Genomic DNA, 21918 nt, shown 5'->3' on the forward strand with positions numbered 1-21918 from the left:
CTCGGGAGGTACTCTGGGCACCTCACCTGACTGGACATGGGCTGAGAGTCAAGGGGTGGGGGTGGGATGAAGCACGGATGGAGCTTCTCTTGGCCCATCCTCCCGGGTAAACGTTTTGAAGGACGGCAGAGAGCACCTTGAAAGACCTGAGAAAGGGAGCCTCTGCCTCTCTTGCTAAAGGGAACCTCTCCGTGGCATATTCTCCATCTGAGAAATGGCCAACACGAGCATGCAGGCTCTGCTGCCATGACAGAGTCTCGTGAATCCTCCTGCCCATTTTCCTCTCCAGCCACATTCCTCCATCTTCTGAAATGGCAGGAGATCATTTCAGCTTCCCTACTCTTCCCACAGGGTGCTCCTGTGTTCACACGCCATCCTCTGGGATGTTTCGCCTCTTTTCTTTTCTTAGATACATAATGCTTCTCTTTGGAATACTTTGGCAATAGGAAACTCACGGGGAGAGCAGGCCTTCCCAATGCTATGTACTTTGCACCACTGTCCATAACAACTTTTCTCATCATAACTCATAGGACCTCTGCACCCATTCAGGAATGACTCCCCCTTCAGCCCTGCTGCCAGGTCTTGGCCATTTCTACTTTCCATCTCTGACACTCTGCCGAGTCTGGTTACCGCCTATATGTTGAGTTGCACGATATTTCCTTCTCTGTGCTGCCTGATTTCTCTATTTTTTTTTTCTATTGATACTTGTTGCTTCTTAGGACCACACGCATGGCATATGGAGGTTCCCAGGCTAGGGGTCTAATAGGAGCCGTAGCTGCCATTTTATGTCAGAGCCACAGCAAGGCAGGATCCCAGCTGCATCTGCCACCTACACCACAGCTCACGGCATCACCAGATCCTTATCCCCCTGATTGTGGCCAGGGGTCAAACTCACAATCTCATGCTTCCTAATCGGTTTCACTGCTGGCACGCCATGATGGGAACTCCTCACTTTTGGTCAAACAGTACTTAGTTTTTTTTTTTGGATCATCCTCTTGGTATCCTATTTAAAATTTTACTTTTGTTTCCGGTAGAATACTGTTCTCTTCTGTTCACATATCGCATTTGATCTCTCTCCTGATCTCTTGTCATTTGTGATTGGTTTCATCTCTTTGCTGTTGGGAATAACGTCATTCTACAAATGGGAGTGTACACGTTCTCTATGGTAACATACTGGGGCCTCCTAATATTTTGCATGTGTCCAACCTCAACTACTGGCACAGCCCAAAAACTGAATGTGAATGTAAATGGGGAACTTTTCATTAATTAAAATTATAGGAATCTTTTGCTGCTCAGTGTACCATGAGTTCCCCATTCAGTGCTGGACGTTGTCATTGGTGGAAATTGGAGGAATGGGTTAGAGGAGCTTTCTGTAATATCCACCATTTCTTGTTAATATAATCTTGTTCTAAATCATTTCTAGTATTGTTTTCAAATTGGGAAATGTGGTTCCATGCAGGGATCTATTACAACTGGAAATGTTAAATATCAGCAAATGTCATAAAATGAGTGAGGTCACCTTTGCTATTAACCAGGAACCAAATGTCGATTTTAAATGAATCATTATTTCCATAGTTGGGAAATTACCAACTGAGTTATTCAATTTATTTTTTGCTTTTTTTGTCATTTTGCCTTTTCTAGGCCTGCTTCCCTCAGCATATGGAGATTCCCAGGATACGGGTCTAATCAGAGTTGTAGTGGCCTACAGTGACCACTGCCACTGCAACTCAGGATCCGAGCCACATCTTCAACCTACACCATGGCTCACGGCAACCCTGGATCCTTAACCCACTGAGCCAGGCCAGAGATCAAACTCACAACCTCATGGTTCCTAGTCGGATTTATTAACCACTGCGCCACGATGGGAACTCCGAGTTAGTTCGTTTGAATTTGCATCATGGAATAAAAGAAAGATGTGGCGTAGCATTTGTAGAGTTTGTTCTGAAATTTGGAACACGGAATGAACTAGAATCATTGTTCAGGCCTGGATGTATTGAGTCAGGTTCCACAGTACCTTCATCTGGCTCATTGGCAGGGTGCACCCTGTTGTGTGGCCACCATGGGATTATTCCAGCCAAGGTGGTAAAGAACAAAATTGCCCTCAGACTCCTGAAGCAAGATCCTAGGTTTCCAAAGCAAGATTCTGGAAAATACATGACAACAGAGAGAACGAGTGACATCCTGATTGCAGAAGATAACAGGGAAATGACTAATAATTGACTCCCAGGCCAAGCCCTCAAAGCCCATAACACCCGGCCGCCCAGAAGAGCCTTCAGAATCCAAGTTCTACTTAGAAAGATCTTGCTCTTTGGGGTGCACTTCAAAACATTACCTCCCCACACAGGTTTCGTGTGAAAATGCCTCTGGGTAGCGGAGACAACCTAGATAATGACCATGCAGAATGGTCTGATGTCAATCCCATTGGTTGACTGATTGATTGTCACCACTCCCAGGGGATGCAGTGGTTCCCAACCCAGGCACTTGATTCTGCACCACGGAAGGGATCGAACACTCGATCTTTAGCCTCTAGGACACTAGGGAACTCCTCACATCCCCTGTAGAAGAAACACATGCCACAAAAGGAGATGTAGATCTGTCTGTGCCTCAGTTCCCTGTTCTGGGCATCCAACTCTGGGAACGCCCCTTCCCTCAGGACACACCGTGAGGACACAATAGGACAGGGAGGTCAGAAATCCCGAACATGCAGAGTGAGAGAGCTGCCTTCTCACCCACCACCTGACACTCACTCGACCAACTTGGTCTCCAGGGTCAAGGGCCTAGGAGAGCTTTGGGTGCCACCACTTCAGGTCCCTCAAGGCCAATAAAGGAAACCAAGTCAACAGCTCTTGTGCACTGGGCCCTCACGGTGCCAATCACAGAGCAAACTTGCACAACGGGCAGAGACCAAAGCAGGAAGGAGCAGCTTTGGGAGGGAAAATCGATTCTCCCTCTCAAAGAAAAGGAGAGAGGAATACAAACACAGCACAACAAAGACCAGGGACCCAAGTCTTCTTCGTGGTATCCATTTCACAGGGGAAAACACCACAGCAGAGTGCCACTCATTAGGCCACCCACCCACCCACCCACCCGCCAAGTCCTATCCCCCACTTCCTCCCTCTCCCGGCAGCAGGCGGAACCCAGGTGCTCCCAGGAACCCTCTCCCACTGGATCCCAGCTGCGTGCTCTTCCCTACCTGCAGCCTCCTCATCCTGGCGGCTGCTCATGCTCTCCACCACTGACTCTGTAGAAATACACCACACGGGGAATTGAGTTAGAAAGAGTGGCCCTCCCATTCCTCCTGCTTCCCTGAGGTGACTGCAGGTTACAGAGCATCACCCTGGGTTTTCCTCCAGGCTCCCAGACCTTCCCTCTGCTCCATGGACTGAGACCCTTCCACACAAGGTGAGCACAGATGCCAACATTCGAAGGACAGCAACGTGCTGAAGGAATGACCTTTCAACTTCTTCCTTCTATGGCCCTTTATAGCTCCTACCTCTAAACTGACACACCTGAAATTCCACCTCTACACACACTGAAAAGGGGATAGCTGAGTAAGCAATTGAACGGTGCTGTGTTTTATATGAATGGATTGCACTATTTATTACAGAATTCCATGAAGTATAAAGAGGTGCTCTGCCAGTGACTGCCACATCAGGCATCGTGTTCAGGGTGGAGATTCAAAGATGAGCAAGATATGACCTCCCCTCCCCGGACATGCTTTACTGCAGACCAGTTGGCTGGTCTGACCTGATCATTCATCTGTATGTATCTCCTGTGCTCATGAACCTGTGCCAGGAATTCTGGGAGGCCCTGCAGACCCCCAAAGAGAGATGGCAACGGTGACATTCTAGACCGATTCCTAGCAGAACCCACGGGTAAGCAGAGGTGCTGTGTATGGCCCACAACACCTGTGCTGCCATAATCAGAGCTCAGTGCAGAGGCAGTGAGGGACACGCCAATGTTTTCACGAGCCTGTCCTTCTCATGGTGCTGCTGGAGTAGCTGGAAAGCAGGCTCAGGGCTCTAAGAAAGGAAACAACTTTTACACTGAAAACTACAAAACATTGCTGAAAGAATTGAATAAGTCACAAAGAATTCAAATGACATTCCATGTTCACAGAGGGGAAGGAGGAGTGCCCATTGTGGCTCATCAGGAATGAACCCAACTAATATCCATGATGAAGCAGGTTCAATCCCTGGCTTCACTCAGTGGGTTAAGGGTCCAGTGTTGATTTGAGCTGTGGTGTAGGTCACAGACGTGTGTTGTAGGTGTGGATGTGGCTCTGGTGTAGTTTGGCATAAATAGCTCAGATTTGACCCCTCACCTGGGAACTTCATTATGTCATGAGCAAGGCCTGAAAAATACAGAAAAATAAAAAAAATAGATTGGAAGACGGAATATCATTGACATTTCATACTACATGAAAAAACAGCAGGTACACTACAACACATATCAAAATCTCAATATCATTTCTTTTGGTCTTTTTAGGGCCTCGCTTGAGGCATTTGGAGGTTCCTAGGCTAGGAGCTGAATCAGAGCTACAGCTGCTTGCCTATGCTACAGCAACAGCAACTTGGGATCTGAGCCATGTCTGCAACCTACACCGTGGCTCAGGGAAAAGTCAGATCCTTAACCCACTGAGCAAGGTCAAGGGTCGAACCCGTGTCCTCATAGGTACTGGTCAGGTTCATGAGCTCTGAGCCTCAACAGGAACTCGCTGGAGGACATCACTTCAAGTGAAGCCAGTCAGACACAGAAGGACAAAGACTCTCTGATGTCATGCACATGAGGTGTCTGAAAGACCACTCCTGAGCAGAGGCTGGAAGGGTGGCTGCCCCGAGTGGGCAGGAGGTGCGGGGGGAGCACAGCGTTCACAACACTCCCTCGGGACACTTACAACCTCAAGAGGCTCGAGTTCACGGCACATATTTGAAACAACAGCATGAAAGTCTGCACCAAGCAGAGGGGGAAGAAAAGAGGAAACGAAAGACCAACAGAGGAAGGAAAGCCTTTTCCCCAAACCTTGCTCCCAGCGGGTGCAGGGAGAATGAGGGAATGGACAGTTAGCCTGAGGTCATCATGAGACTGTTCAACGAGAAACTGGACAGCTATGTGGTGCTAAGGCACAAGTGACTCCCCACAAAACACACCCACTCACACTGGTTCACAATCACACCAACAGGCCCTCACACGCACACCCCCCAATGTTCCCGGACACCTACCCCCACCATACAAAGAGCCTCCTTTCCTCCAGGGACCCGAGGACTTGGGATGGCCCTTTTGTGGGAAGTCAGTCTCTTTCACCCCATCCTTCACCCCCTTTCCCAGGAGGAACCCAGAATCAGGGTGTCTCTGCAACCAAAGGGGCAGGAAAGCACCCCCCGCCCTTCCTCAACACCTGGACTTCTCCTCAGCAGAGCCGGGTTCCAGAATACTTACGGCTTTCATCATCCATCCCATCCACCTGTGATGAGAGAAAAGAAAACACTGTGAGTGTCACAGCATCCTCTGCACTGTGGCCACAGGTCTTCCTGTGGTTGCGGACCGCAGGCACACAGACAGAAGGCAGAGTTGAGTCTGTTTCCCCAAAAGAAGACAGCAAAGACACCTTTGGAAAAGGCACCAGCTTTTCAAGGAAGATCTCTCAAGGCCATGTTCATTTAAAAAAATTTTGGTCTTCTTCAAAGAAAAATGCTCCCTACCATACACTGCAGAACTGATAGGGTCACTTTTGCCAATGCCCCTTGCAAGGAGTTATCGGTTGGTACCAAACTTTGACTCAACATCCCTTCAAAGAGGAATCTGCATATATCCTCTATAATGGACTTCCTCCGATTTCCATTTCTGAAGTAGGCACATCCAAGAAGAAAGGAGGCACCTTTTTAAATCTCAGATCATGAAAAGTGAGCTTACCTTGGGGGCAGTCTGGGCTTCTTGCTCGGCCCTGTCGCTGGCTGGGGACTCCTCCTCGTTATTTCCACTTGTTGTGGCCTCCTCCTCCACCTTGTTATTGGGCGAGCCTTCCTCCTCCTCATTTTCCCTGGCTGGGGCCTCCTCTTCGGTCTTCTCACTCCCACTGGCCTCCACAACATTGTCGTGTGTTTCTAGGGGGACACACAGTCACTGTCAGCAAGGCAGTGATGCTGATCAGGAGGTACTCTGGGTGCCACACCTGACTGGACATGGGCTGGGAGTCAAGGGGTGGGGGTGGGATGAAGCATGGATGGAGCTTCTCTTGGCCCATCCTCCCGGGTAAACGTTTTGAAGGACGGCAGAGAGCACCTTGAAAGACCTGAGAAAGGGAGCCTCTGCCTCTCTTGCTAAAGGGAACCTCTCCGTGGCATATTCTCCATCTGAGAAATGGCCAACACGAGCATGCAGGCTCTGCTGCCATGACAGAGTCTCGTGAATCCTCCTGCCCATTTTCCTCTCCAGCCACATTCCTCCATCTTCTGAAATGGCAGGAGATCATTTCAGCTTCCCTACTCTTCCCACAGGGTGCTCCTGTGTTCACACGCCATCCTCTGGGATGTTTCACCTCTTTTCTTTTCTTAGATACATAATGCTTCTCTTTGGAATACTTTGGCAATAGGAAATTCAGGGGTCGGGCATGCCTTCACAAGCCATGTACTTTGCACCACTGTCCATAACAACCTTTCTCATCATAACTTATAGGACCTCTGCACCCATTCAGCAATGACTCCCCCTTCAGCCCTGCTGCCAAGTCTTAGCCCTCTCTACTTTCCACCTTTGACAATCTGCCTAATCTACTTACCGCCTATATGTTGAATTGTTCAATATTTCTTTTCCTGTGTCTGTCTGACTTCACTATTGTTAAAAGTGTGTTTCATTTTGGATCATCCATGTAGCAACATATTTAACATAATTACAATTTTTTCTCCGGTAGAATTTTATTCCTATGTGGATTCATACTGCCTTTGGTTTATCCACGGATCTCTTGTTAACATTTGGGATTGGTTTCATTGAATGACTACCTGCATAAGCTTGAGTCTTGGGGCTGGTTGGATCAAAAGAGGGGGTTTGAATAGCTCCACAGCAAGAGAGTATGGAAGAACATCATGGGAAGGAAGCTTTCCAGGTCATGTAGCGTCTCTCTCATCATCTCCTCTCATCCCCAAGTTGGCCCGGTTGCAGGCGAAGGGGGTGCAACCCAGAGAGTGTAAGCCTGATTTGACAGTAGAGGGCATTGAACTTTAGACTAACTTGCCAAGAATCACGGCAATGTTGAAGGATGGATGTGGGCCAAGAATGTAGTTGGTTCCTTGAGGACAGAAATCCCTGAACCCTGAAGGCCGGACACCTGCTCAGGGCCAAGACCATGCCCTGGACCCTTGAATCAAGAGATCTTCTCACTCTCCCACAAGTCCTCCCATCCCAAGGTTTTAGTGGGCAAGCTCTGATGCCTTCCCTGCAGGAGATGCTGAACCAAGACATCAGTCCAAACCCTTATCCAGCCCTTTGTCTCCATGCTTTAATCCCTGATCTGAATCCAACATTTTCCTCCAAACAAAGCCCCTCTGAAGGACCGAGGCTTTGCCCTGGCTCCGTGGATACTCCAACCCAGGCATTCTCCCCCAAATCTTCATGTCATCCACTGCATCACATTACACTTTCATGACAACCAGCTGACAACCTCCAGCGACTAGGGGTCTGTTTCACTCCCAAGATGGCTCAGAGCTTAGAACAGTCTCGACTGAATGCCAAGAATGAGCTTCCCTTCAGCTAATCATGCCTGGATAAGAGGTTCCTGGGAATTCACTCGGGAGGAGACCATCTGGGCCAGTGCTCTGACTGTTTAGTAAATTAAAATCTCTGACTGTCAATGTCTCACACAATTTTCTTTAAAAAATTGTTGTGATGAAAATACTGTTGACTGACAATGTTGTACCCCTTGCTGCTGTACAGCAATAGGAGTCTGAGCTCCTCCTCTGCAGCCTGGACCAAGGTCTGGCTGAGAATGAGCAGGAGCTCAAGTCATTCTTCACCCAAACCCAATCTGTACCCTGGAAACTCCTCATCCTTCTTCAGACCCTGCAGTGGCAGGGATAGTCTTCTATCCTCTAAAAGGGACCCTTTAGAGACTCTCAGCTTGAAGACCTGACCCTAAGTCTCCCTCTGTGGATCACCAGTCGGACCCTCCTTCCCTCAGTTACCAAATGGTCACCCCACGAACCTACCAGCACTGTGTGTTCTCAGCACACTACCAGCGAATAGCCAACTACCCAGGGAGCTTATCATCATCAACCCATGGAAATCCTACTTGAAAATCCAAGTTTCACTCCTTACAATCAATTTCTACATTTAAAATGCAATTATTGGGAGTTCCCGTTGTTGAGCAGTGGTTAACGAATCCAAATAGGAACCATGAGGTTGCAGGTTCGGTCCCTGCCCTTGCTCAGTGGGTTAAAGATCCGGCATTGCTCTGAGCTGTGGTGTAGGTTGCAGATATGGATTGGATCCCGAGTTGCTGTGGCTCTGGTGTAGGCTGGCGGCTACAGCTCCGATTCGACCCCTAGCCTGGGAACCTCCATATGCCGTGGCAGCAGCCCAAGAAATAGCAAAAGGGACAAAAAAAAATTGCAATTATGTGGCTTCAGACGTTGATATGTGCATTCAGAAGAGTGGAGCTATAAATGCCCATTTCCATCATGTGTATTGAAGAATGGAATCAGGGTCCCTCTGCACTGAATAAAGGCAGAGTAGGGTATTACCAGGGTTAGTGTGATGGGAGAAGGTTTGTACATGGGAAATAGGAAGGAGTATTGTATAAATTAAGAAAAAAATTGAGGCGCCCAACCAGGAAGAAATAATTAAAAATCTTAAGAGTAATACAAAATGGCTGTATAAGAGATTTACATCTCTGTACACAAATTGAAGTGGTGGAAATGAAAAAAAAAAATCAGAGAACATTTTCCATCAGGGTAAACTATGCCATCTGATGGAACAGCCTTTAGATCAGTATCAACATACCTCCCCAACAACAGCTCAGGTTGCCCATCGTCCAACTCTTGAGGGGTGAAGGGGAGAGCCTCCCAGTTGTGGCCCAACACACACCTCTCCACTCACAGAGTGGCAGTTGGACCGCAGGACCCCGTGGGTATCATCCTATTGCTGTGGCAACCAGTCAAGGCCTGGAACTTTCAGAGGGAAGGCAACTCTGCCCCCTCTGGGCCCACCTGCTCTGTCTAGACTAATGTGTCTTTCTACGGACAGGGATGGCAGTGCAGGGTCAACATGTTGTCTCAAAAAATGCATCCCAGAACCACACAGTGTTACTCTCTGCTTGAGAACACAAGACAGGTGAGAGAAAAAGACCCACATTCCAAATAGACCAGATACAGACAATAATTAAAGAGTGAGGAAGAACCAAACAGGAGAAGGCCTTTCCATGGGAAGGGGGCTTTATGGCTCAGGGAGAATGTCTCCTGTCACGTTCCCTGATCTGCACATCATGCCACTTTAGAGGAAGAGGGTTCAAAACAGGGGCTCGAACCCCTATCTTCCAGTGGACAGCACTGAAACTTAGAGCATCTTCTCAAGAGTCGCGCCAATCATGTGTGAGCAGATCTGGGACAAGAGTGCAGTTGGTTCCCTCAGGTCACACATCCCCCTGAACCACTGAAGCCTGCTTGGCGCTGAGATCATGCCCTGGACTCTTGCTTGAATCCAGAACTCCACTTTCTCTCTCTCTCTCTCTGTTGAATCCTGCTGCCCCCAAGATGTCCTGGGGTGATCCTGGAGAACATATCAGAGCCAGGAGAGCAGTCCAATTCTTTACCCAACATTTTGCCTCTATCTTCTGACCCACAACCCAAAATACAAACATTCATCCAAAAAGAGCTCCTCTGGAGGACTAGACAAACCCCAACTCGGCCCATCCTCCCCCAATCTTCCCTTGGCAGCCCTTCACAGTGACCAGCTGACCACCTCATGTGAACAGCGGTCTGCTTGGATCCCCAATTTGACTCAGGGATCAAAACACCTTCAAGTTCACATGACGGCTCTAGCAAGAATCAGCTTTCCTGCGGCAGACCACACCTGGATGATCAAGTCCTGTGGACTCACTGGGGAGGTGGCCATCCGGATGAGTGCCTGCTGGGGGGCGGGGTTAGGAAAGGAAATCTGTGACTCTCCAGGTCTCACTGACGTTGCATCAGAGCACCAGTCTGAGCAACCTTGACGAAGGTCTGGCTGACAATGGGCCAGAGTGCAAGTCTTCTGTCACCCAAACCCACTCTATACTCTGGACACTCCTCATCCTTCTCTAGACCTGAGAGTGGCAGGGACAGTGCTCCTCCTAGAGAGACCCCCTCCAGACCTCAGCTTGAAGACCCCACCCTGGGTCTCTCTGAGGATCACCAGAGAGACCTTCCTTCCTTTCCTTACCCAATGTTCACCCCACTAACCTGCTGGCACTGGCCCTTGTCACCACACTACCAGCTAACACCCAAAGAGCCAGTGGGCTAGTCCTCATCAACCCGGGGAAATCCAACCTGAAAAATCCCCGTTTCTTGCTCCATCGAAATTCCTCTGCCTTTGGACTGCTAGCATGTGCATTAAGACATCGACATGTACACTGAGAAGAGTGGCGCTGTAACGTCCCTCTTTTGAATGTCTACTGCAGGGCTGACAGCGAGGGCCTCGTGCTTCGAAAAAGGCAGAGGGGCATGTTTGCCGTCTCTGTGCTCTGGGAGAACGTGTTTCAAACTGCCACGAGACACGAGTCTTTTCTCACATTTAGGAAAATACTTGAGGCAGTTGGCTCACTCGGAGCATTAAGATATACCTTAGTCATACAGCAAGCCTGTATAACAGACCTATGGCTTGAGAGACTGATGAGACTGGTGGCAATGGAGATAAAGATGGAGATAATATGTTTAGTCAAAATGAACCACCCATCTGAGGAAACAGCCTTTAGAACAGTAGCAACATACCTCCGCAACAACAGCTAAGGTTGCCCATCGTCTGACACTTGAGCAGTGAAGGGGAGAGCCTCCCAGCTGTGGCCAACACACACGTCTCTTCTCACAGACTGGCAGTTGAACCACAAGGCTCCGTGGGCAGCATTCCATTGCCGTGGAAACTGGTCAGAGGCCTGGAACTTTCAGAGGGAAGGCAACTCTGCCCCCTCTGGGTCCACCTGCTCTATATAGCCTAGTGGCCGTTTCCCTGGACAGGGTCAACATTTTATTTCAAAAACTGCATCCTACAATCAAACAGTATTACTCTCTGTTTTGAAAAGACATTACTGGAGAGAAAAAGACCTCCCCAAATATAATGGGTCTTCAACGTTTAGGGGAATTGCAAAATCCTACCATGGTGAGATTTAAAAGGGCTCCCATTTTTTGATGGAAATACCATTTCCACTCATTTCTGGTAGTTGAGGCACCAGACATTTTTACACTCCATAGGTAACATTTGTCCAGAAGAAAAGGAGTAGTTATAGAAATTAAATTGTAAAATGCCACACACTAAGCATATGTTCATCAAGTTGCAAAAGTCTTCACTCAATGACCGTGTGTAGAATTTTTCTCTGGATGCAACAATCTGTACACTTCATTATCTTTCCACTGGTTCTTCATTAACAGTGTCCCTGTCATTGTATACGTACAAAACTTACTATGCCTTGAACAGTTAGGAAACAAGGACTCACCCTACTTTCAACAGTGGGTTGCCTTAAAACACATATCTCATAATTTTCTAAGCAACAAACTTTAGCTAACTCAAAGTTCTAGGATGAAATGTATTCTTCTCAAAATTCAACCCCTCATCACACCAGTGCCTGGGACAGTGTCATGAAATCTGGCTCGAGAGCAAACTGAGCACCAGCCCACATGGAACATGAGACAATTCCTGGAGAAAACTGAGAGCACTGCAATATTTCAAGCCAAGCAGGGAGGGTGTAAGGTATGGGAGGCTGTGAGAGACAACTCTGCCATGGCTGATTCTCCCCAAGTATCTAAAATTGAGAGACCAAATGCATCGCTCTTCTGATAGGACAACAAGGGAGATGGGAGTCCTCTTTTCCTCCCTGTATCTATGAGTCTGTTACTCTTTGGTGTGTTTGATCATTGGTTTTGGGTATTAGACTGCACAAATCAGGGACATCACATAGTATCCTGATTTGTCTGACTGTGGCCTTCAGCATAATACTTTCTAGGCTCACCCAAGGTGCAGCAAATGGCAAGAGGCCACTCTCTTTTCTGGCCGAATACCACTGCACTGCATATGGACACCACATCTTCTTGACTCATCCCTCAGTGGACACAGGCTGCTGCCATGACCTGGCTGGTCTACACATTATCACTCGCTGTTGTGAAAAGAAGTTATGTGAGAGAAAAAGTCTAAGGGACACTTCAGTGGACAGAGCTGCTCCTATCTTTTCAAATTAGGATGTTCGTTTTCATCAGAAGCCCTAGCAATGGATTTGCTGAATCTTATGAGAGTTTTGGTTCTGTTTTTTTTGGATGAAATTCCACAATTAAGATACACTACTGAGGTTCTCATCAAACAATACATCCTACCTCATTTTACCTCATGTGGTAGTTCATGGCGGTATTCCTTTTCTTTTCTTTACTACTGGATTCTATACAGGTAGAAAAATTCTCAGGGAACATGTTTTTAAACATGACCCTTAGGCATACTTTGCTGTAAGTAGGAATGAATTCTTCAAAGGGACACATATTTAACTTAAATTTATTTAAAAAGCAAACTTCAGGAGTTCCCGTCATGGCTCAGTGGTTAACAAATCCCACTAGGAACCATGAGGTTGTGGGTATGGTCCCTGGCCTTGCTCAGTGGGTTAATGATCTGGCGTTGTCATGAGCTGTGGTGTAGGTTGCAGATGTGCCTCGGATCCCGTGCTGCTGTGGCTCTGGCGTAGGCCAGGGGCTACAGCTCTGATGAGACCCCTAGCCTGTGAACCTCCATATGCTGTGGGAGTGGCCCAAAGAAATAGCATAAAGACAAAAAAAGAAATCCTACTTTTCACCTTCATATTCAGTCCCACAGAGGAAAACATGAACACACAGCCCCCTGACTCTCTGAGAAAAGGAAGCTGACCTGCTCAGCACTGGAGCTCATTCGCGGGTGCATCTCCATGGCTAGGAGGGAAATGGGCTCTGAGAAACAGCCTCCCCTTCCTGCTGACTGAGAGGAACCCCATTCCCACACTTCTGCTTGGCAAGGGCTGGTGTGTGTATAAGTATGGCAGTTGTGGACATGCTGCTCAGCTGTGGCTGTAGCAACACTGTCTGAAGCAAGGGAAAGGGAAGAAAGCAACCCAGAGAGGCTGCAAAGCCTTCCTGAGGACCAGGGCCCTAGATCGCCCCCCTTAGTCCACATGGGAGAAAAGCCAGCTCTGGAACAATGGAGGAACTATGTTCGAAATTAAACATCAGGACACAAGGGCTTTCAAGCAGAGAGAACATGAAAAAATCAGGGCTTCGCACCCACCGCAGCTAGGCACCTTGTGTCCCAGACCGGTGCTTCCCCACTTCCCAGCAAAGAGAATCACAGCTGGGCCCCCACCACAACAGGAGGGTTCACACAGACCACAGAGGAGACACTCCTTGAGTGCCTGGCTCTTGTGGCCAAGTGGGATGGCGCCTCTGGGCCCTACAGGACAGCTCCCAAGTATATCCTCTCCTTCAAGACTGGGAGAGATGGCAAATGGACCTAATGCATGGAAACACACACAGAAAATTAGGCAAAATGAAACACAGGGATATCTTTCTAAAAAAAAAACAAAACAAACACAAGGCAAAATCACAGAATAAGAACAAAATGAAGTGGAAATAAGCCATCGACCTGAGAAAGAGTCAGAAGTCATGGACATAAAGATGCTTACTGAACTCAGAAGAAGGAATGAACACAAAGAGATCTTCAATGAAGAGACAGGAAGCAGAGGAAAGAACCAAAGAGAAGTTATTAATGAACTGAAAAACACACTCGAGGGCTTTGACAGCAGACTGGATGAAGGAGAATTAATCAGAGACCTGCCTGACAAAACAATGGAACTCAATCAGATAGAGAGGCAAAATGAAAAAAGAATTTTTAAAAAATTAGGCTACTTTAAAGGACCTATGGGATACCATCAAGCAGAATAACATTTGCATTACAGGGGTGGTTCCAGAAGAAGAGAAAGAGAACAGAACAGAAAAATTAATGGAAGAAATAATGCCTAAAATCTTCCATCATCTGGGAAGGGAAACAGAACTTGCTTGGCTGTGGTGTATGTAGGCCTGCAGCTCTAGCTCTGATTAGACCCCTAACCTGGGAACCTCTGTATGATGTGGGTGCATTCCTAAAACTAAAACCGAAAAACAAAAAGGGTAAAAACCATATGATTATTTCCATAGATGCAAAGAAACCCATGAGATAAACTTCTACATCCACTTATGTTAAAGTCTCAACAAAGCAAGTATAAAGGGAATGGACCTCAACTTAATAAAGGCCATCAACTGCAAACCTACAGCTAACATTCCACTCAACTGTGACAAGCTGAACGCTTTTTCTCCTCTAAGATGATGAACAAGAGAAGGATGCCCACTCTTGCCCCTTTTATTCCACATAGGATTTGAAGTCCTACTAACAATTAGACAAGAAAAAGAAATAAAAGGAATCTGAATCATAAATGAAAAAAGTAAAAGTGTCCTTTTTGCCGATTACATGATACTATAATAGAAAATCCTACATACTCTAGCAAAAAACTGTTTGAATGAATACATTCAGTTATGTTTCAGTTTACATAATCAACGTACATATCAGTGGCATTTCTATACAATAATAACAAAACATCAAAAAGAGAAACAGGCGTTTCTGTCATGGTTCAATGGTTAAAAAACACAACAGTACCCATGAGGACACAGGTTCAATCCCTGGCCTTGCTCAGTGGGTGAAGGATCCTGTGTTGCCTTGAGCTGTGGTGTAGTTGCAGATGCAGCTCAGACCCCATGTGGCTGTGGTGTAGGCTGGTAGCTACAGCTCTGATTCAACCCCTAACCTGGAAACTTGTACATGCTGCAAGTGCAGCCCTAAAAACAAACAAAACAAAACAAAACCCCAAGAAGAGAAACAGACACGGAGTTCCTGTTGTGGCTCAGTGGTTAACGCATCTGACTAGGGACCATGCTGTTGTGGGTTCGATCCCTAGCCTCGCTCAGTGGGTTGAGGATCCTGAATTGCTGTGGCTCTGGTGTAGGCCCACAGCTACAGCTCTGATTAGACCCCTAGCCTGGGAACCTCCACAGAACAGATAAAAAGACAAAAAAAAAAAAAAGAAAGAAAGAAATAGACAAGATGGCAGAGTAGGAGGACTCAAGCTCCCCTCCTCTCATGAAAACACCAAAATTACAACTATGTGCTGAATGACCATCAACAAAATAGACTGGAAACTACCAAGAACAAGATATCCTACACCCAAAGGCAATAAGGAGCCACACTGAGACAGCAGGAGGTGCTCATTCATGGTAGAAGTAATCCCATACCCCCTGCATGGGCAGCCCACAAACTGGAAAAGAACTCTATTTCAGAGGCTTTCCCACAGGAGACTTCTGAACCCCACAGCAGGTGCCTAAGCCAGGGAGTCTGGCACGGGAAGGAGGAGCCCCTGGGACACATGACATTGAAGGCCAGTGAGGCTTGTGTGCAAGAGCTCCACAGGACTGGGGGAGACAGAAACTCCACTCCTGGAGGGTGCACACAGGCTTTCATGTGCACTGGGTCCCAGGGCTAAGCAGGCACTCAAGAAGAATCTGGGTCAGAATGACCTGGCCAATCATGGAGGGTCTCCTGGGAAAGGAGGGGGTGACTGGGAAACACTGTAGGGCAGGACAGTCTAGGCAGAGGTCCCAGGAATAGTTGTTGGCATGAGCTCCCCTGGAGGTGGCCCTTTTGGAACAATCTGGTCCCACAAGTTAGGGCTGAGAAGCCCCAGGCCAAACAACAAACAGGCTGGGAACACAGACCCACTGATCAACAAACAGGTACCTAAAGTGCTCCACATCACACCCACAGACAAAGGTCCACCCCCTAGAGGGACAAGGCTCAGCTCCACCTACCAGTGGGCAGGCACCTGTCCCTCCCATCAGGAAGCTGGCCATAAACGCCTCTATTTTACCTACAAGAAGGCAGACACTAGAAGCAAGACAGGCTACACACCTCTAACCTACAAAAAGGAGATCATGCAAAAAGCATACAAAATGAGAAGGCAGAGAAATATGAACCAGATGAAGGAACAAGACAACCCCCACACCCACCTCCATGCAAAATGACTTTAGAATAATGATTGTGAAGAGGATCCAAGAGCTCAGACAAAAACTGGAGGCAAAGATCAACACATTACAAGAAAGACTAAACAAAGACATAGAAGATTTAAAACAGAAACAAACCAAAAAATCGTATTTATGATTGCATCAAAAATAAAGTACCTAGGAGTTCCCGTCAAGGCCCAGTGGTTAAGGAATCTGACTAGGAACCATGAGGTTGCAGGTTTGGTCCCTGCCCTTGCTCAGTGGGTTAACGATCTGGCGTTGCCATGAGCTGTGGTGTAGATTGCAGCCGCGGCTCAAATCCCGCATTGCTGTGGCTCTGGCATAGGCCGGTGGCTACAGTTCCGATTCGACCCCTAGCCTGGGAACCTCCATATGCCGTGGGAGCCGCCCAAAGAGATAGCAAAAAAAAAAAAATAATAATAATAAAATAAAATAATTAAATAAATAGATAAAAATAAATAAAATGAAAGTAAAAGAAAAAACTAAAGTACCTAGAGATAAATTTAACCAGGCAAGGTAAAGACTTGTACACTCTAAACTATATGCTGTTGAGGAAAGAAATTAAAGGCACAAATTAATGGAAAGATATTTCATGTTTATGAGTGAATTCACATCATTCAAATGTCCAGATTACCAAAAGCAACAGAGACTCAATGCACTCTCCACCAAAATCCCAACTGCACATTGCACAGACCTAGGAGAAACCCTTCTAAAATTTGTATGGAACCACAATAGATCCCCATCAGCTACAACCATCTTGAGAAAGAGCAGCAAAGCTGGAAGGATTACATTTCCTGATTTCAAACTACACTACAAAGCTATAGATAGCAAAACAGATCAGGACTGGCACAAAAACAAAACAGACAGACCAGTGAAACAACACTGACAGCCCAGAAGGAAAACCAACACAGACACAGACAAGTCATTTCCAACAAAGGACCACAGAGCATACAATGGACAAGGGACAGTTTCTTCAATCAATGGTGCTGGAAGAACTGCACAGGCACATGCAAGGAATGGAACGAGACCCCTACCTTACAACACATCCCCAAATTAAAATGGACTAAAGACTCAAATGGAAGAAATGAAACCATACAATGTCTAGGAGAAAACATAGGTGGTAAGCACATGGACATCTGTCTGCTTACACTTGGCTCTGACCTCAAAGGCAAGTGATAGAAAGGGAAAATTAAACCAGCGGAATGGAGTTCCCATTGTGGCGCAGTGGTTAACGGATCTGACTAGGAACCATGAGGTCGTGGGTTTGATCCCTGGCCTTGCTCAGTGGGTTAAGGATCTGGCGTTGCTGTGAGCTGTGGTGTAGGTCGCAGACACGGCTCAGATCTGGCATTGCTGTGGCTGTGGTGTGGGCCAGCGGCTAGAGCTCCGATTCAACCCCTAGCCTGGGAACTTCCATATGCCCCAAGAGCGGCCCAAGAACGTGGCAAAAATACAAAAAATCTGCTATTGTTACTACGGTGCCATGGGGCGCTGCTGGTTCCGTCCCTTACCTGGGAACTTCTGTGTGCCTTGGGTGTGGCACAAAACAAACAAAAAACAAACAAACAAAAAACTGGGGCAGAGGATCTGAATAGACATTTTCCAAAGAAAACAGAAAATGGCCAACAGGCTTATGACAAGAGGTTAAACCACAGTAATGGAACTACAAACCAAAACCACAATAATGTTTCAACCTCATCCCTTAGAGAATGGTTATTATAAACACACACACACACAAGCAATAAATGTTGGAGAGCATGTGGAGAAAAAGGAACATTACTGGTGCAGCCACAGTGGAAAACAGCATGAGACTGCTCAAAAAATTAAAATCAGAACTACAGTGTGACCCAGCAATTCCACTTCTGGCAATTTATCGAAAACACTCGCTTGACGATCATACGCACCTCTATTTCATCACAACAGAGTTACAATCACCAGGACAAGAAAACAACCCAAGCATCTACAGAAGGATGAGCCAAGAAAGATGTGGTATATATCCATCTGCATTTCAGGGAAACATGGAATACTTTTGAGTAGGTCTCAAATATTGCATGAGGCATCCGTATACTTAAAATATATCTGTTGTTTATCTGAAATGCCAATGTAACTGGGCCTATCTTGTTCTTATCTGTTAAACCTGGGGACAGTCCAATGAACGTGAATGAGAATGGTCAGGGCAGAGATCATCACAGGGTGTCTGGGCTGCTGTGAGGAAAGACTTCAGAGAGCTGGGAAGACAACTGAGTCTTAAGCTGAGAACTCTGTGGGCTCTTCCACTCCTTGCAGAAATTCACAACACACCATCATTACTTGTGACTTACCTTTTGGATGGATCCATGTTTTGCCTGCAGAATAGATCCTAGGTTGCTTGAAGACAGGAACGAGGTGTGTGTTCCCCACTCCACCTAGGACCAACAGGCACACCAAAGGCATGTTAGTAAATCACCGCAGGAACTGAGTCAAAGGGTTTTATCTTCCCAAAGAGTAAAACCATTCTGTTTGGGAAATCACTGTTAACGGCTATTTTCTTTCTTTCAACAATGCAGCCAAGAATCCAGTCTGGAGTTTTTGCAGGCAAATTAGTAATACAGACATGCATTGTCTGTGGTGCAGTAAGTGTCCATGGTAGTGATGTCATGGGCACATTTCAGGTTTTTGAAAGTTGGATGTAGGAGATGGGATTAAGATGGCGGAAGAGGACTGGAGCTCAACTTCTCTCCTAAAAACAACAAAAGTCACGACTAAAGGCTGAGCAATCTTCACCCAAATGGACCAGAAACCTTCAAAAAGACATCCTACTCCGGAAGAGAAAGAGGAGGCCACATCAAGAGGTAGGAGGGATGATTTTGTGATACAAACAACCCCATACCTCCCAGGTGGGAAGCCCCCCAGACTGGAAACTAACTGGTTCACAGAGACCTACAGGAGTGAGAGTTCTGAGCCCCACATCAAATCCTCACATGCAGGGATCTGGCACTGGGAGAAAGAGCCCCAGAGCATCTGGCATTGAAGGCCAGTGGGGCATGTGTGCAGGAACTCCACGGGACTGGGGGAAAAGGAGACCCCACTCTTAAAAGGCGCACACAGACTTTCACGTGCACCGAGTCCCAGGGCAAAGCAAAGTCTCCATAGGAATCTGGTCAAAACTGAATGCAGTTCTTGGAGAACATCCTGGGAAAACAGGGGTGAATGTGGCTTGTTGCGAGGGAGGGACATTGGGAACAAAGCTCTCAGGAATATTCAGCAGCATGCCTTTCTCTGGAGGGTGGCCATTTTGGCAAAATCTGGCCCCACCAGTCAGTGCTGAGAAGCCCCAGGGCAAACAGCAATCCAGGTAGGATCACAGCCCCATCCCTCAGTAAACAAGCTGCCTAAAGAACCCTCAGGCACACAGACACCTCTAATCCCATCCAGAGACAAAGCCCCACCCACTAGAGGGAGGAGAATCAGAATCAGCCCCACGAACCGGTGGGCAGGCATCAGCCCTTCCCATCAGGAAGCCTACAGCAAGGCTCCATACCAACCTCAGCCACAAGGGGGGCAGACACCAGAAGGAACAGAGGCTACAATTCTATTCCCTGTCAAAAGGTCACTGCACCAAAAACCTATAAAAATGAAAAGACAGAGAACTATAACTCTGATGAGGGAGAAAGGAAAACCCCCAGAATATCAGCTAAGTGATGAGGAGAGTCTCAGCCTCTAGGAAAAAACTTTAGACGGTTGATGCTGAAGATGATGCAAGACATTGGAAATAAACTGGAGGCAAAGATGGGTAGTTAACAGGAAACACTGAGCAAAGAGATACAAGATATAAAACTCAAACAAGAAGAGATGCAAAATACAACAACTGAAATAAAAAATTCACGAGGAGCAGCTAACAGCAGGATACAGGAGGCAGAAGAATGAATAAACGAGGTGGAGGACAGATTAGTAGAAATTATGGGGGAGAGAGGACAAGATGGCAGAGGAGTAGGGGGACACGCTCACCCTTTCCCACAAACACAACAAAAAAAGCACATCTACAGAATAAATGACTTGCACAGAACAGCAACCAATCGCTGGCAGAGGAACCTAAACTCCAGTAACGGCAAGAAGTTCGTGACATTACTGGGCAGATCGGGAGAAAAGAGAAGAGTGAGAGAAGGTGAATCCGAGCGGGATGGGCGCTCCCGAAAGGGAACTGAGGAGGAGAAAGGGATCCCGCACGCTGGAAAGTCACCTCCACGGGGGGAAGATCAAACGAACCAGAGAAATCTCCAGATGCAGAGAAGAGAATAGCAGTAAGTCAGAGTACGGAAAAGCCGATCAAGAACCGAACGGACCATCTGAACTATGGGCACAGTCACCAAAAATTGAGATGCCTGGGTGGGGGCTGGGCACCAAGACCTCGGCTCCAGAGGTTAGTCCCAGGGCTGGGGGGGCAGGGCGGAGCGGAAACTGCTTGGAAGTCTAGAAACTTTTTGACCGGGCAGAGACTGCCTGGGAGACTAGAAAACAAAACTGTGGCAGAGGGAGGGAGCAATACTCTAGGGGCGGGGAAGTGGAAAGCTGCATCAGAGGGAACCTGGGAGAAGAGCCTGGTCTGCGCCCGTGCTGGGGAGGGGAGAAAAGAAGGGGTGGGTCCCCATAGAATACCCCCCACACCACAGCAAGCTTACAGGCCCACTAGCTAGCAGAAAGCTGCGCTTCCCAGTGCTTCCCCCCCACCCCCACCACCCCCTATGCTCTCGCTGGACCTGGGGCTACCTGCCATCCAGGAGGGCTGGCCTCAACAATTGCCTGAAGCCTACCACCACAGGGGCTGTCCCTGCACAGGCCTGCTTGCCCTGTGGAGGGGCTACACTTCCGCAGAGCAGCACCAATCACCACCAGCCCCCGAGAAAAGGCCTGCAGCCCAGAAAAGCTAGAACAAGCCTAGCCAGGCTGTGAATAAGTCTGCCTAATTCTCAGATGGTTTTTCTGAGACGGGCTGCCCTGGGGAGGAGCCTCTTGGATTTCCAGCGGCCCTGCTACCCGCCCAAGGCCCCAGGGGGTGCCAAGCTCTAGAGGATCAGCTGCATACCATCACCAGCCCTCAGAAAATATTCCACGGCAGTGACAAGGCAAACACTGCCCGGCCACTGAGGGTACAACTCCACCAGGAAAAAGAAAACAACAAGCAAGATGAAGAAGCTGAGAAACCACCCCCAGTCAAACCAACAGGAGAACTCACCTCAAACAGTCAACAATGAAACAGATCTCTGCAGACTGACAGACCTGGAGTTCAAAAGAGAAATAGGGAAAATACTGAAGGAATTAAGAGAAGATATGAACAGTAACGCAGATACCCTCAGAAAGGAACTAGAAAATATAAGGAGGAGCCAAGAGAAACTAGAACATTCATTTGCAGAGACGCAAACTGAACTAACGGCAGTAAAAACCAGAATGAATAATGCAGAAGAACAAATCAGTGATATGGAAGATAGAATAATGGAAATCACTCAATCCGGTCAACAGACAGAAAACCGAATCAAAAAACTGGAAAGCAATATAAGAGACCTATGGGATAATAGAAAGCTGGCCAATCTACGCATAATAGGAATTCCAGAAGGAGTAGAAAAAGATAAGGGGATGGAAAATATAT

The 21918-nt window shown here is 47.4% G+C and overlaps 1 protein-coding gene across 3 annotated transcripts in view; it reads right to left on the minus strand.

The window, feature by feature from the left end:
- Window positions 1-21918, minus strand: part of LOC146398908 (uncharacterized) — a 74564-nt gene that overhangs the window by 16378 nt on the left and 36268 nt on the right. The window contains exons 8-12 of one of the 3 annotated variants that reach the window (XM_084980831.1): window positions 18617-18700; window positions 5914-6104; window positions 5440-5464; window positions 3194-3241; window positions 2015-2143 (exon numbers count right to left, since the gene is read on the minus strand). In XM_084980831.1, the coding sequence (XP_084836957.1) occupies window positions 2015-2143; window positions 3194-3241; window positions 5440-5455 (193 nt within the window). In that variant the 5' untranslated portion in view covers window positions 5456-5464; window positions 5914-6104; window positions 18617-18700. Of the gene's footprint in view, window positions 1-2014; window positions 2144-3193; window positions 3242-5439; window positions 5465-5913; window positions 6105-10955; window positions 11109-18616; window positions 18829-21918 lie in introns of those variants that run through there. The other 2 variants (XM_084980829.1, XM_084980830.1) reach the window with 2 other exon arrangements.

The sequence above is a fragment of the Sus scrofa genome, chromosome 10 (assembly GCF_054392235.1).
Source record: "Sus scrofa isolate SSC_HxYL_T2T_F1_AM1 chromosome 10, Sscrofa_HxYL_maternal_Yorkshire_Landrace_v2.0, whole genome shotgun sequence".
In the NCBI taxonomy this organism is placed as follows: Eukaryota; Metazoa; Chordata; class Mammalia; order Artiodactyla; family Suidae; genus Sus; species Sus scrofa.